The sequence below is a fragment of the Tasmannia lanceolata genome, unplaced genomic scaffold (genome assembly GCF_043159265.1).
Source record: "Tasmannia lanceolata isolate RefF3 unplaced genomic scaffold, GAP_Taslan_0.1 ptg000005l, whole genome shotgun sequence".
Lineage (NCBI taxonomy): Eukaryota > Viridiplantae > Streptophyta > Magnoliopsida > Canellales > Winteraceae > Tasmannia > Tasmannia lanceolata.
In genome coordinates this window covers 11,041,215-11,057,684 of record NW_027518682.1, presented here as the reverse complement: position 1 = coordinate 11,057,684, position 16,470 = coordinate 11,041,215, and the positions used below count along the sequence as shown (strand labels likewise).

The window sequence follows — 16,470 nt, the reverse complement described above, 5'->3', positions numbered from 1 at the left end:
TTTCAACTTTCGTCCTATGTATTTTCAGCTTTTATTCATATTTTTCTTTCGACTTTTGAGCCTCAACTGCCTACCTCGCATGTATACAAGGTTTCGATTTGCTTTCTCAAGTGCAACTGAAGATTGAGTTGAAGCAACTAAACTTTTCAAGCAAAGAAGCCTATCATTAACAGACTAGGGTTTGTAACAAAAGGGGCGGCCCATTGCGGGGTCAGGATTTGTAACAAAGCGAACTAATAAACCAGGTTACATACTTCTCAAGTCTCAAAACATAGTTTAAAACCTCCCCCGTGTCATCATGGACTAGCTCGAGTCAACTAGGATTTGCTTTGGATGACCTCTGCCAGCCTGCATGCATGTGGGCCAAACTACTACCTGTGCTCTCTGGCCCACAAGCAAGGCAAAAAGCATGGCACTTTCAAAATGCTAGCACTTATAAAACTAGTTAAATGAGATTTAAGAGGCAATTTCACGGATAGGCATTTCGCAGCTCACTTTTGCATTAGGCAGGGATGGTCCAGATCATCCAATCTCATAGACAATAGGATGGTGAAGTGCCATGAATCTGGAACGATCTCCGGTCAAAATGAAGTTTTTTATAACAGAAGGGTCACAGTGCATTTTGGACACCATGTACAGACTGATTTTATACATACTGTGCTGCAATGGGGGGACTGTTTACATGGGTGATAATAACATAAAGACTTCTGTTTTTCAGTTATCGTGTAAATGTATGTCCGTGATCATTCTCAAATGAAGTAATACCACCTCCTATGTAAAATGTGAACTGCTATTTTAGGGCCTGAAAGTTCTAATCAAGTTAATTGGCGAAAAATCAGATTTATTTAGTCAATGGTACATTCACTATATACAACACGCTATGCTAAAGAAAGAATACAAAAATTTTGGGAATGAAAATAAGTGTTTTGTTTTGTTTTGTTTGAAACGTGAAGCTATTACACACTAGAATAGAAAAGTAACAGAAACTGAGAACTTACCAGCATTATCAAATCGAATCAAGCTGAGCGGCCTGCATCATCGATCATCATCCCTTTAAGACTCTTAGCCAACCATATTGCCGTCTCCCGTGGGGACACCTTATCCTTCCCAAAGGGCTTCAAAACAACTGCTAGCTCTTCCAACCTATTTTGCTGCAGCAAATCCGCGGATAGCTCTAATAGCCCTTCAAGAGCATCTGCCCTCTGCCTAAAAGAATTCACATCCAATGTTTCCTTTGCTGGAGATTCATCTTCCTTCGAACTAACAAGACCTTCTGAACAATTAGACTTCACAGACTCAGAGCAACTGGGCGTGGGGGGCGCCAAGGGTGCTGTGTTTCTTACATCCATCTCCTTAATGCCCACATTTTCCAAATAATTTGATTTCAGAGTCGCAGCCTCTGAGCAACTCGAGGACCTCAGAGTAATTGGCGGAGTGTTTCTCACCTCCATTTCTTCCCTTACCACATTTAATAGCTTCCCGACGTCCATGTTCTGGACACCCATTTCCACACTTTCCATTACTGGTTGCTCACTACCAACACGGAAGGTGCTGTGTCGTATGACATGTATGACATCATCAAAAGCTGGTGGCAGATGGGTACCCATTGGTTTCTCTATGGACTGAATTGGTGTGGTTACCTTCTCAGGCTGTGAGTTCTTTTGGGTAGCTGAAAGGGACTGAGTTAGTCCCGGTTTCTCAACAGTCTGAGTTGGTGTAGGGTGCTTCTCTGGCTGTGAGAAGTTTTGAGCAGTCGAACCTGTTGTAGATGTAATGTCTGTTATGGATGACAGAAGTTCTCTGACAGTGAATTTATCATCCCCAGTTGGTGTAGAAGTGAGGTCCGACACGGTCATTGAATCTAGTCTACTCGGAGTGCTTATAGAAAAATCATTCTCACAAACATATTCCAGTTCACAGCTTGGGAAAGAGGGCTCTGGAGTTGGGCTTAAACTCATCTCGTGATTACTGGTAATACTATTACAAACCTCTCCATTAGCCTCAGAGTTCTCAGCTGAGCATGATACAGATCTAAAATCATGTCCAATGCTTTCCGTAGATAGGTTCTCAGGCATGACAGAGCATATAGGGGAAGCAATTGAATGACTAGGGGGATCATGTTCTGAACTTTCAGTATGAGTGAGTCTCTCATGGGGATCATCTATCAAGTTCAAAGAGCATGGTTCATTCTGTTCCTGAAGAATAGTCGAAGGGACTGCCTCAGAGTTCCAAACTTGGGTTGGGTTCAATGGTTTTGAACTACACATATTAGTCTCTACTCCTCTAGAAGGCTCCAAGGGAATCATTTCAGATTCTTGGATGATATCAGTTGATGCCTGTTTCAAGCCATTGTCTGTTGGGTTAAAAGTTTTCGCAGCCTGTGAGGTAATCTCTCTAGGAGGTACCTTGATGACATTGCTCACAGGGATTCGAATTTCAGGCCCAGCAGGTTTTATCTGTACTGGAAAGGAAGATCGTCTTGCTAAATTGGAAGGTGGAGTCCGTTGCCTTGGCTTACCGAAAACTCCATCTTCTGTAACTTGTTTTATTGGACCAGCAGGTGACACCCCGTCATGTCTAGCTTTACTCTTTGGCGAAGGCTCAAATACTGGTAACTGTAACAGAAAATAAATGAAATATAAATTATGTAAAATAACAGACAAGAACTACTAAGAAATGAAAGAAGCCAAAACCCAAATCTCACCATATGCTTCATGGGTTGTGATCCCTGCATGCGCTTGGCAGTCTCACTGTTGGCCTTGGCTTGTACAACAGCCGGCATATCTGGATTAGACTTGAAACTAGAAGAAATGGCCTTACCGGGTTTGGGCACTTTGGGGGATGCCTCTATGTTATTTTTTTGGCTGGATAACCCACCTGCCTTTAAATGAGTGCCTCTCATGGGGCTGTTTTCTCTATCTTTTCCCTCTTCTTTAAGAGCCATCAATATATTTTTAATAATTTTTGGTTGCCTTGGTTCACTCCTAGGCCTACGATCACATAACAATTTTGGTGCATTGTGTTCATCTGTTTCGACGGTAGAGATGCCAGTGCAATGCTCATCATTTGCTAAGCATTTGACTCCCACCGACAACTGAATTTTTGGGTCCTTTGGTTCACTCTTAGGCCTCTGATCACACAACAATTTTGTCACAATGTTTTCATCTGTTTCAACGGCAGAGATGTCAGGGCAATGTTCATCATTTGCCAAGCATTCGACTGTCACTGGCAACTGAATAGCGCCATTATCCCCATCAATTCCATCACTATTGGAAGCCATATCTGTGTTTGTTGCCTTGGTATCATTTTCAAACGTCAATCCTGAAATATTTCTCTCACTCGAATGCAAACTGTCCCTGTCACTGCTGGAAATGCTACTATTTTGACTTCTCACCGTGTTTTTTTTACCATGACGTGCAAGGGAGATGGATTTCTCTGGTGAACGGGTTATAGAATCACTGGACGTGCCGAACTGATCAACATATGGTCGCAAATAAGGGTGCCTTAAAATGTCAGATGCCTGATCAAGTACAGCTCCAGATTATTATATGAAGTTGTGGAGGTGAATGATGAAAGCCTATAAAAAAATTTACCAAGATATCGTAAAGAGAAAGCATACACTTGGACGATGTTCTGGATTCTTTCTCAACATGCTCTTGATAAGAGTTTTCCTGTATGATGTGAAACTCATGTCATTAATTTTTTTACTAATTCACGATAAAAAAATGAAGACAAACAAAAAGGTATACTAATTTAGGTGTTCGGATCATCTGGCCATTAAATGCCTACTGATATAGAAATCCAGTACATAGTAAGATTTCTACAAAATTTGTTTTTGCATGAGTGGGTTTATTTTAAAAATACATTTCTGAAATATTTTCATGGTTGAAATGCATATTTCATCACATCACTCAAGGTGCTTTTGGAAGGGTCGTGATGTCACCACCTTGGCAAAAAGGGAAGGATCTTATGGGTGCTTGATCCATTTGTGACGAGTTGGATTTTGTCTTGGAAGGAATACGAGAATTTTCAGCATTGAACACCAAATTAGAGGAGGCTTCTTGGCAAGGTGATAAGTACTCTCCTTTCTTGGGCAGTAGTGCATAAAGAGTTCAAGGGTTACAATATTCAAGACCTCCATCGAATGTGGGCTGAGATCATAGGGTACCCCCACCCCACCCCCGGTGCAGCCCTTGCTATCACAGGCCCAGCCGAGTCTTTAGTAATCATATGGGGGAAATTATTCTCATGTTCTTCAGATCCATCGGTAAGACTGACTCAAGTGTAGCAGAATTAAAAGATCTACTAACTGGATCGAGAGTGTTTTCGACTGATTTAAGGGGCAGCTTGTTAGCGACCGAAACGTGACTTATCTAATATTTTTTATCTCATGGACAAAGAAGCAATCATTGGGCCCATGGAGATTAGCGGGTATCATCAACAAAATCTAGGACTTATGTCAGCCACTTTCTGTGTTTTTTTTTCTCATATTCCCCATAGTGCTAATGAAATCACAGATCTGTTGGCTAAGTGTAGGGTGAGGGAGAGGCTACTCATGGGGGGACTTTGCGTCTGTTAAAGTATAAAAGATAAATAACGCATTTCTCCAACAGCTTTAGCTTTTGGAGAAGTTGGTAAGTTAACATGGTATTAGAGCCAAAGGTCTCGAGTTCAAACCTCCCGGATAGCAAAAATCCACATGCGATGGTAGGCCCAAAGTGGGACCAAATGTGCCACGTGTGTGCCAAGTGGGTCACACGTGCGGGGGAGTGTTAAAATATAGAAGATAAATAACACCTTTCTCCAACAGCTTAAGCTTTTGGAGAAGTTGGTAAGTTAACAGCGTCCAATGTAAAGAGAAATGGATTCATCGAACCCAGTGTGGTTGCTCCTTACAGATGAAATATAAAACAGTTAAGCGGCTGCTCATTACAGATGAAATATTAAAAAGTCAAGTCAATCATGATCTCTGTCTCTCTTCTCGCAAAGCCATGCTATATTGCGCAGTATTAAGGGGAAAAGTAAAACAAGGAGAAGACGGAGAGATGGTCAAATTTCTTCTAATGTGAAGTATGTCTTAACTAAATTGAACAATTTCGGTCTATAGCAGTAAAATAAGGAAATACGATGGAAGGTTGCTTCTGGAGTTCTCTAACAAATCAGACCATTGTTATAGAAGATTTGCTTCGAAAATATTTTGGTTACGAGCTCTGGAGCAGTAAAAGAACACTTCTCATGCAAATATATGTAAAAAAATGTAAAATATATTTAATAAACATATGCATAAAAATGACCATCGGAAAGTACATAAAAGTTGAATTTAATCACAGGCAACTCAAAGGGAAAACTTTAAGTAATGGAGATGGTGGAACCGAACATACTTACAAGGAAGAGTATAAAATAACCATCGAAAAGTACATAAAAGTTAAATTTAATCACAGGCAACTCAAAGGGAAACCTTTAAGTAATGGAGATGGTGGAACCGAACATACTTACAAGGAAGAGGAATAGCAGGGAGGCAAAGGACCAATTGAGGAACGATTTATCTTACTAATCAATCCAGCCATATCCTGAAATCAGATTATAGGACCCATGAGTAAATATTCCAGTATAATATTCTGTCACACCAATATCAGGGGTATTTAAATAGTCAAACTGCATCAAAACAAGGGCTTTCTTGTGACGACCAACAGAGATTAGGGAAACCAATCGAACTCCGTAGAGAAGAAAATTAATTTAACTGTACAGTATTAGAGAGTAGGTCAAGGATGGTAAGGCATGATCTGCATGGATCTAATGCAAGCTAAAGAATCAAGAAATGAAATGAATTAACAGAATGATGGATGCAGCTCATTTGCAACACAGAAAGCTGCTAATATACTTCTAAGTCAAGAGATCCTGACAAAGGAAAAACTCTCATTTGCAATACAGATAGTTGCTAAATTTACTTCTAAATCAAGAGATCCTGACAAAGGAAAAAATTGGATTTCTAATGTATGCCTTCATCAGTACCATAATCCATTTCGAGTTCTTTTTTGACAAGTATTATGATTCAGAAACAGTTCCTTAACAGAAGCCCCAGCCATTACAGATGTTAAAAAAAAAAAAGGATGATATTGATATTACAGTAACAAATATATCTCTTTTTTTAAGATGGTATAAAATTTATATGAGAATAAGGAAAGATTATAGCAGAATATCATCGGGCAGGGGTTGCCCCATAAAGCTTTAAAATCTAACAATGCCACGCTTAGCTAGCCTATCCGCAAGGTCATTAGCACATCTAGGAGTCTGCTGAAAGGTGATGTCGTTTCCCCTACAAGATCTCTTGACTTAGAATAAGGAAAGCCAATCCCCTGGGACCTTGGCTGTCCTTACTAGCCCATGTAATAACATTTGAAGAGCACCCATCGATCATGAGCTGCTTAATTGGCTTAAGTTGTGATGGAACCGACAATAAGTGTATGAGTTCCACCATGCAGGGAAAGTATCTGGCAGCTGGAATGCAATCCTGCAAACCATAGGCAACATCATTAGCTAAGAAACTCTCCTAGATCCCTGCACATTGAAGGCCTATTATGGGATAAAGGCTTTGGTAGGATATGAATGAAGGGCTTCTTCCTGAAAAGATGAAGATTTCATTTCCCATTCACTTGGTGAGTGGATAAGAAGAATATCAGTTGTTCGGCTTTGTACTGGGGAGTTGGGGAATATAGGAAACAGATGACTTCATTCAGTGAATCTTTGATCACCCTCTGAATGATCAGAATAAGGTGAAGCAATTGGTAGTAGAATGTTGCTTGGTTTTATGCTGCACCATTGGAAGTCTTGTAAGTTCCACCTGCTGTGTGCTTGCGCTTCAAGCATACCAAAATAGCGAGTCATTGTTTTCATTCCACTGTTGTTCAAGTGATAAGGTAGATGGATAAAAGAAAATGCATGCTGGTGTGCACAGCACCCACTCTATTCAATTTTAGAAGAGATTTCATTCTATTGTTTATGTAATGTGATGTTCAGAAGAAATCATCATGCTCTAAGCTTCTCCACAGTAGATGGATAATAGAAAATGCATGCTGGTGTGCACAGCACCCACTCTATTCAATTTTAGAAGAGATTTCATAGTGTTCATTCTATTGTTTATGTAATGTGATGTTCACAAGAAATCATCATGCTCTAAGCTTCTCCACGCCCACAACGTGGTGCCTATACACTTTGGATTGTGTGGTTTAGACATAAGCACTATCTTACGAAACCCCCGTATCATTCAACTTTGGAACAGAACTCAGTTAAATAATCCTATTGTTTGAGTATTAGTATTTATGAGTAATTGTCACGCCCCTCCGTTTGCATGTGCATTCTGATAAACATATGCTAAAATTAACAACTCTGCTGTTCAACAACACAATTTTTTTTTAAAGGTAACTATTTTATTCCAACTCTGCTGTTCAACAATTCATGGTTCATCTTTTTGTGGTTAAGGCAATAATCAGTCAGCAACATCAATTATAAAAGGTAAGTGAAAAATTAGGGAGCCAGGATATTGAGGTCATGGAATATTGCGTCAAATTAAAAGAATACAGTGAAATAAAATAAATGGCAGAGATACCATTCAAAAAAATAAAAAATAAATGGCAGAGTTCTTACAAAAGCTTTGAATGCAGGGCGATGAGCAGACATCTCATACATACAGCACCCTGATGAGCCATGAACAAATCAAAGGGAAAACAATAATACATAATTAAATATCATATTCCGTAGTAGGAAGGGAAATCCACAAAGAAATCATACCTAGAGACCAAATGTCTGATTTGAAGCCATAAGGGATATCAGCAAGCAGTTCTGGACACATGTAATTGGGTGTCCCGACTACCTGGACCACAAAAAGTACAAAACCGTCAATGCCCCAATAATGGCGGTGATTGGTGAATCATGTTTCTATATTGTCACTTCTTTTGTGCAAATGCATGCAGCGGATCATGTGGTTGTGGATGACCAAAATACTGAGCTCGATACATCAACTTCCCAAATATACACTCAACTAAGCAAGACGAGGACCATTAGAATGCTACAAACCACAAAGGCTATTTTTAAGGCATTACTATTTCATTACAAATTCTCATAGCTACTAACCCTCACGAACATCAAATGTTATTATGAAACTAAATAGAAGCCAGCATGTACTTCTAGTGTCACATCAATAAGCAAACAACTGCTGTTACTACCCCACCGATAAAAGATATCATTCTCCCTTTTCTTTTTGGAATCGCCAATTTTATTGCAAAAAGGACCGAGATGGTGACAGTACAAGAGAAAAAGAGAATAGAAAGGACAAGCTAAAGGCAAATACAATAGAAAGGACAAGCCAAAGATTCTTTAGACACCCCTTCTTTTGGCCACCTTGTTGGCCAAACGGTGCACGTGCTTAAACACAAAGGGGAGAGCACCCATCCAATCAAACATCTCATCAAAGAACCTATCAAATCTCCATGGATGACTTTGAGAACCTTCAAGCCACTGGATCACATTCAAAGATTCCCCTTCAACTACCACATTGATCACTCTATCTCTAGTCAATAATTTTAAACCTTGATGAACTGCGCGCACCTCGGCCTCCCGATGCACAAAGTGAAGCAAGAGCAAACTTGGACTTAAGGGGAATGGAATCAGCAGTTCTAGAAATCATATAGAGGCCCTTACAAGCAGGAACAATAATGAGTCAAAAGCTAGAGTGCACCTTGGGTCGAAGTTTCTGCAACTATTTGTATAACACCCATATTGGCTAAAGTTAGATGAGACTGCCAAAGTGCCATTAAGCATATTTTTTAAGGCATTAATATCTCCCCTCAAATTCGCATGAATACTACAATTATGAAGAGAACAACTACGCAAAAAGTCAATTTCATGATCAATGGTAATGGAAATTTTAGGGATCCACAAGGGTAATAGGGGGAACAAATGAGAAACCAACACTGTTGATCTTGTAGAACATCATGAGGCGCCCCCATGGTCCTAGTCCCATCCTGAATGAACATCCTATCACCTATGTGTAAGATAAAGGACTACAAAATCAAACGTCTAGCTTTAAAGAGGATGGATGGATCAAGCTTAGTTTCAAAACTCCCCCACGTTATCGTCGACTTGCAGAAGTCAACTCCCTTTTACCGTGGTTGCATTCTTGTCCGAGTCTTTTGCCCTACAAAGTCAATCATAACTCATTGGACTCTCCCAAGTTATTATTGCATCAACCAAGTACTCAGCTGTGCCAACCAAGTACTTGGGCGCATCTACCAAGCACTCGATCGTGCCGTATTGAGTCAACTAGGATTTGCTTTGTCTGCGTTTTGGCCCGCGTCCATGTTTGAAACATTGGGATCAAGGACCTAGTATCATCCGATCATGGTGTTATCAACAGCATTCGACCAGACTTATAGTTGTCGGTCGAATCAACAAACCTAATCACGCAAACGAGGTAAGACTGGGGCTCAACAAGTGTTGTTTAGGAAGGAAACTAAAATAAATTTCTTTTAAATTTCTTTAAAGCATTTTTCAAATAAAATTAAAATTTTAGATGTTTTTATGCAGCTGCAATACAAAAGAAACTTCGCATAGCAGCGCGTGCTTAAAATCAATTGAGACACATCAAATAAATAAACCAATTGCTTTGCACCTGTCAAAGATTTTATTTTCTCATGAGATGCCTTGAAACTATACTCAGATAAAATACAATGTAAGAATCATGAACTCTCCATCGAAAAGGAACTCAACCATACTGACCAAAGTAAGACAAGAATCACCAAAACTAAATTATTCTTATCCATATCTTGTTTCATATTTTCAGAAGCAGGGTTTAAAGACTCATACTCGGACTTGCAAGGTAAAAACTGATTTGATTGGGTCAATGATTAACGCAATGAGTTTTTTACAGAATCGGGTGAATTAAAGGAGTTTTTAATTAACTCAATGGGGGGGAGGGAGAGCCGATTAACGAACTCCTCGAGAATTTTTTAAACACTGCTCCTAAGTACTAGAAATTATGAATTTTAGATGTTTCAATGTAACTAAATACAATAAATAAATGGGATTTTTTTGCCAATAAATCCCCAGTCTAGAGAATATCTTCCCATTAGTTATTGAAAATCACTTATTTTCAAAATAGATAAGTTTTAGAGAGCCGACCCCAACTAGTTTGGGACAAAGGCTTTGTTGAGTTGAGTTGAGATAAGTTTTAGAGAATAATTCCTTAAACATCCCTGAAACAATACAAATCATTATTTTCAAAATTATGAATTTTACCATCACCAGTCTTGTAGTCACTCTCATAGTTTTAAAACTCCCCTGTGTCACCTTCTAGAAAACACGGGTACTCTCCCGAGCCCCACGCACCCGTGTCGGGTGCAGGTGCGCCTCGGGTACGTACCCGGTGCGTACCCCTTTTATTTTTTCAAATAAGAAAAAAAAAAGTGTGTCGGGCGCGTGTCGGGTGCGCACCCCAGCGCACCTGAGCACACCCAACACATTTTAAACCATTTAAAAAAAAAAAAAAAAAACCAAAAACGGGGGGTGGGTTTTAAAAATATGGGAGGATGGTTTAAAAACAACAAAAAAGACCATTGGGTCTTCCCCCCCAAATCTCCCTCCTCTCTCTCGACCTCTCTCCCCAACCTATTCTCCAATTGTTTTTTAAAATTTTTATAAATATATAATAAAATATTAAAATATATTATATTCGGCGTACCCACAACGTACCCGCACCCGGTTTTTTTGGAAAATCACGTACCCGTGTCGTGTCGTACCCGCAACCGTACCCGTGCTTCTTAGGTCACCGTAGACTCCCGAGTCGACTCCCTTTTCCCTTAGCCGTATTCCGCGTTTTGCCTATAGAGTCAATAAAAACTCTTTTGACTCTCAAGTTATGACCACGTCAACCGAGTACTCAGCTGTGTCTGCGCCGAGTCGACAAGGACTTTTCTTGGCTGCATTTTGACCTGCATCCGCATTTTTAAACACTGCTCTCTCTCTCTCTCTCTCTCTCTCTCTCTCTCTCTCTTACATTAGCCTCTATCCTTGAAGTCTTAAACTCGTCTTGTTTTGGCGGTGGTGACACTCCCTCCATCACCCCTCCACGGGCCATTTTTCCTCCAAAGCACACCACAAAACCAAAATCTCTCAACAATTTGCACAACCCAGAAAGCGAAAACCCTTGAATCCCCACCAAACAAGATCATAGAAACTCAATCCTCAATGAAAACCCAACTTTCAAAACACCAACAAAAGAAATAAAAACTCATAAATCCAAAAAAACCGAACCCACAAAACCCAAAACCAAAAGGCATTGGTAGTCCAAACTATATGCAGGTGAACTTGAAGTAACACCAAAACCCAACACTTTTATGCCCCAAAACCAATTCCAAAATAGAAAGGAAAAGGGACCTAGAGGCCCAAAAGAGAACAAGAAACTAGAAACCCTCGACTCAAAGGAATCTACTCGGTATTCCTCCCTCTCTCTCTCTCTCTCTCTCTCTCTCTCTCTCTCTCTCTCTCTCAGGCATTTGAAACACAACATAGTGTGCACCAAAGGTGTTAGTGCAAAATAGAGAGAAAAAGGACAAGAGACACATTCCTTTTCCCTCCATTCCATCTCTCAAAGCAGTACAATTTCTTTTTTTCAATGGCATAAATATCCCTACCAAGTTGAAGGGAAAGTTTTATAAGACAGTTGTGAGGCCAGCCATGTTGTACGGCTTAGAATGTTGGGCCACCAAGAAGCGGCATGTGCATAAGATGAGTGTAGCGGAGATGCGAATGCTTAGATGGATGTGCGGCCACACAAGGCTAGATAGAATTAAAAATGAAGACATTCGTAAAAAGAAGGGGGTGGCTCTAATTGAGGAGAAGATGAAAGAGCACCGCTTAAGATGGTTTGGACATATCCAACGTATGCCTTTGGGATGCTCCGGTGAGAAGAGGCGACTCGTGCCAAATTGACGGACTAAAAAGTGGTAGGGGCAGACTGAAAACAACTTGGGTAGAAACATTGAGGAAAGACTTGATAGCTAGGAACATAACAGAGAACATGACCTTGGATAGGATAGAATAGAAGAAAATGATCCACGTAGAAGAACCCAACTAGAACCAGGATTAGAGCCAGGCAGATTCCTTTTACCTTCTTCAAGGAGTTCACCCATCCTAGTACTACACTCGTCCAAGCACGCTTAACTTCAAAGTTATGATGGGATCCAGTGCATGTGCATTTGTCCTGGTATGATCACACCCTAAAAAGCAAAATAATACAATTTGCACCCCATAAAGGCTACAGCTGACGGCCTAGGGCTAGATTGAGTGGACAGACTGACAGAAAAGGGGAGGAGAAAGGAGAGCTTGAGAGCAAACAGTCACAGGCTGTCACAATGACTACGGAAAACAAATGCCGACCATGAAGCCATGAAGCACCGGCAGGTAGTGGCGGAAACTAAGGTTTTATAATTTGCTCTAGTGAGCAGGCTGCCCACCAATCAAAGATCTGATGTTCACAGGACCAGACTCGAAATCACCATACAAGAACAGAACAACCATGAATACTACAGAACAGCCATGAATACTACTGAATCCTTGTACAGGAACGATTACCCCAGCACAAAGCCAGAGCTCTAGAGAGACACAGGTTGCAATTCTCAGTTCTGTGCAACAAGGCCTCAAAATAAACATATAGATGGCAGCTGATACTTCAAAGTAGAGAATCAAGCAATTGTCAAACCCTAGGGAAGTGGATGTTGAAACCTATGAAAATAACTGAAAATCTGTTATTTTTAGTTTGTTCTAGTGGCACAAGGAATGAGACACAAAATAACGACTTCAGTGCAAACAAATAGCCCTGGTGACGAACAAACAATGGATACTTATCACCATAAGAAGACAGATTTACATTTCCATGCAAAAATGTTAAAACAGCCATGTATATGCAGGCTAATAATTTAAACCCCAAAGTAAAATAATTCAAACAGCTATCAACACAACAGCAGCATAGTTTGAAAGTCATGTATGTTGACAAACATGCTAGTTTCAGTTCATCTTTCACAGCACCATATTCGTTCCTACATGGGATATATGGTAATATGGAGAACACAAAATTGTTTGAAGCATGGATAGAAGCAGAACTGCCCCTTGTTTCAAAGAGAGGATGGGTTATTCACATTTCATTTGATGGACATAAGTGAATTGAAAGCTAACTAGTGGTAATTCTGAAGATCCCTAGGGGACAAATAGAGATGTCTCCTGTTACCTGCAATGTGTGGAAGTGTCGAAGTAATTTTATGTTTATTCGGTCTGAATGCTACATGAAGAACATAGACAGATAACGGGATGGGGAGACCTAAGATGTATAAGATCATAAAATGAGTGATTAAGCAAATTCGGATTCCTATGGAAACAAATCTTTGTACCTACTACCAAGGAATTCAACAATTCTACAGATTTTATGTTATACTTAAACATGAAACTTTTATAAAGTTTTAAATTGTTGAGAAACCGATCCTATCTCTGAGCAAGTCCATTATTCTTGCATATCAAATTGAAATCATTGACTGAGCTCTTAATCCCTTACATAGTACTAACCACAATAAATATATAAAGTGAAACCATAAATTAAGACTAAACTAGAGGGAAAAAATTATAAGCATAGGAATGAACATACAGAAGAAGCCAAATCATCCGCCTTTAGAGTTTTTGCAAGCCCAAAGTCTCCTGTACACATGCAAGAATCGTATGAGCAAAACTAGGTCAATAGAATAATGCCAATCATGTCTTGGGAAAGAAAGAATTCGAGCCCATTTGACTACCACCAAAACATGAAAAAGCACTCACCAAGGCGAATATCCTGATCCTTAGTGAGAAATATATTGGAACACTGCGAAGCGGATATTAAAGGAAATCAGTCTACGTTCTTAACAGAGAAAGAAAGTTAAAATGTACCATTTCTGTATCATTTTTCTCTTCACAAACCTTGAGGTCTCGATGCAGAACAAAGTTCGAATGCAAATATTCAACGGCCAATAATAGTTGTGTGAACCACTTGCACAGTTTCTGATCAATGCCAACAATTAACAAGAAACAATCACAATTTTAAACCCACTTCTAAATACTAGCAAGTTGATGCCCAAACCTCCTCTGGAAATAGTGTGCCATTCACTCTCTTCATCAACTCAGCCCTGTAAGAGGTAAGAGGGTATAGATTTCAAAACACAATATATGACTTTTTAAAACTCTGATATCGACCTTCACATCGCCCAATTTCACTCACATGTCTCCACCTTCGCAGTATCCCGTGACAATGCAAACATAGCATCCCTACAAGGACAATCTCTATTTCATGAACTAAACAAAAAGGAGTGAAGGAAGAAAGCACTATTTTGATAATTAGGTGATTTTCTCACCTTCTCCACCCATGCTTCCTTGAACTCGACAATGAAAGGGTGTTGGATTCGCGCAATGAGAGCCATCTACAGTCCACATTTACAAAAAGTATGAATAGAATAAAAAAACATCTAAATTACAAATAAGGTCGATAAACTGGCAATGAGAGCCATCTACAGTACAAATTTATAGAAAGTAAGAAAGGATAATCTCCAAAAATAAAAATAAAACAGCCAAATTACAAAAAGGTCGATATACTCGCAATGAGAGCCATCTACAGTCCAAATTTACAGAAAGTATGAAAATATCTAATCTTCAAAAATAAAATAAAAAACAGCTTAATTACAAAGAAGGTCGATATACTCACAATGAGAACCATCTACAGTACAAATTTACAGAAAGTATGAAAAGATCTAATATCCAAAAATAATAAAAACAGCAAAATTAAAAAAAAAAAAAAAAAAAAGGTTTATACCAATCAAACCTACCTCTTGATGAGCAGACCTCCTGCAACGATCTGTTTGCCGTGCGAGCCGAATCTTCTTCAAAACATACCTGGCATTGGAAAAGTTCCAAAACAACCAAAAATGAAGCGGAAAAAATCAAAATTCCAAAGAAAGCATAATGAAAAAAAGGGAAAAAAACCCTACTTCTTCTTCTCCAACTTGTGATTCACGAGGATCGCGGCTCCGAAAGCCCCTCGGCCGATCTGCTCCATTATTTCGTACTGATCCATTCGAGACTCCATGATTCTCCAGATCCGAGGAAGATAAATGTTTAAAGAAAAGAAAAAGAAATGGTGAACGGATTCGAATCGATTTTCACAGAAAAATACTCGAATCCGTCGATTTTTTCCAACTAATTCACACCATTTCTCAGTCCAGAGGAATGTGATTCCATATCTTCTCTCAAATTCCCTTCAATTCCCAATGCAAATGCTCGAATCCTTGCAGCATTCCTCTCTCAAGGCCTGAGATCTCTTTACCAAAAAAATCTGATTTGCCCTAATTTCTCGTTAAAGTTCTCAATCTCGTCACTGTTTTTTACTCGCTCAAAGAATCCTCGTATCTTCTTAACCTGATTTCTTTAATTTCTACATCAAATGCTGTGGAATCATTTGATCCTATTCAGCCACTACACGCCATATCTCATACTAGGGTTTGAGAAATTAAAGAAGAAAAAGAGAAAGAAAATGGGAACCAAGAGAGTGATTTTACTAGCATTCTCAGTTTCTGTGGTTTCCTCTCCTTTTGTGGAGCATATATAACCAGAGAAGGGTTTGTTACTAACCATGGTTCAGTTAAAAGGCAGAGAGGGAGAGAGAGAGAGCTTTAATGGAGTTAGCTCATGGCCATGCTTCGTTAAGTGCCGACAATTCCAGCTGGTCTCTCCTATTTGGATTTTTCCAAGTTTGTTTCCCGAATACGTATAAAGACAGCGTGTTCCTTCTCCACGGTGAAACGGCACGTTACTATTACTTATAAGTTATTTCACGAGTGCACAGAGAAAGACTGGCGTAGATTAGGGAGCTATGGGCCCACTCCACTAACTCATCATTACCGCATAAGATCATGATTAATGGTAAGAAGGTTTGAGAGAGATACGCTTGGCTCTGGAAACAAAACGAGGCTGTTCTAGATAAGCCTGAATTTGTATTATCCTTAGATTTTTGGGTTGATATAGCCTATCCCTGGGAGTAGTTCAGTTGATCCATTTGCCATGGTTGCCATGTCATTTTTCTCTCGGTCTAGTTGGGTTCTTCTAGTTGAGGTATAGATTTGTTTATGAATGTGGTGGTAGAAGGCGATTCTTTGAATGTAATCCGTTAGCTTAAAGGTGCCAAAAAAATTGCCCTAGAGATTCGATATGTTGTTTGATGAGATGTTTGATTGGATGAGATTCTTTCTAATCATATTTATTCATGGGCGTCGCTCAGCCAATATGAGGCAGATAGTCTAGATAGAGATGGAGTCTCTAGGGAAGCTCGGGCTCTTTTTTATTCCCTTCCACCTTGACTTATCTTTTCTGTTGTTTCTCTTTCTATATGACCATCTTGGTCTC

At 39.5% G+C, this 16,470-nt stretch overlaps 1 protein-coding gene across 1 annotated transcript; it reads right to left on the bottom strand.

Annotated features, from left to right (window-relative positions):
• Nucleotides 1-824: 824 nt before the first annotated feature.
• Nucleotides 825-15,826, bottom strand: LOC143877472 (serine/threonine-protein kinase Nek5-like). Its single transcript, XM_077379520.1, has 14 exons — nucleotides 15,060-15,826; nucleotides 14,898-14,964; nucleotides 14,430-14,495; nucleotides 14,297-14,343; nucleotides 14,159-14,204; nucleotides 13,999-14,079; nucleotides 13,861-13,903; nucleotides 13,691-13,740; nucleotides 7,789-7,870; nucleotides 7,645-7,694; nucleotides 5,497-5,570; nucleotides 3,620-3,671; nucleotides 2,705-3,520; nucleotides 825-2,615 (listed from the first exon to the last, which is right to left on the bottom strand). Exons 1-14 carry the CDS (start codon nucleotides 15,155-15,157, stop codon nucleotides 1,017-1,019), a joined length of 3,171 nt encoding a protein of 1,056 aa, XP_077235635.1. The 5' UTR covers nucleotides 15,158-15,826; the 3' UTR covers nucleotides 825-1,016.
• Between the last annotated feature and the right edge of the window lie 644 nt (nucleotides 15,827-16,470).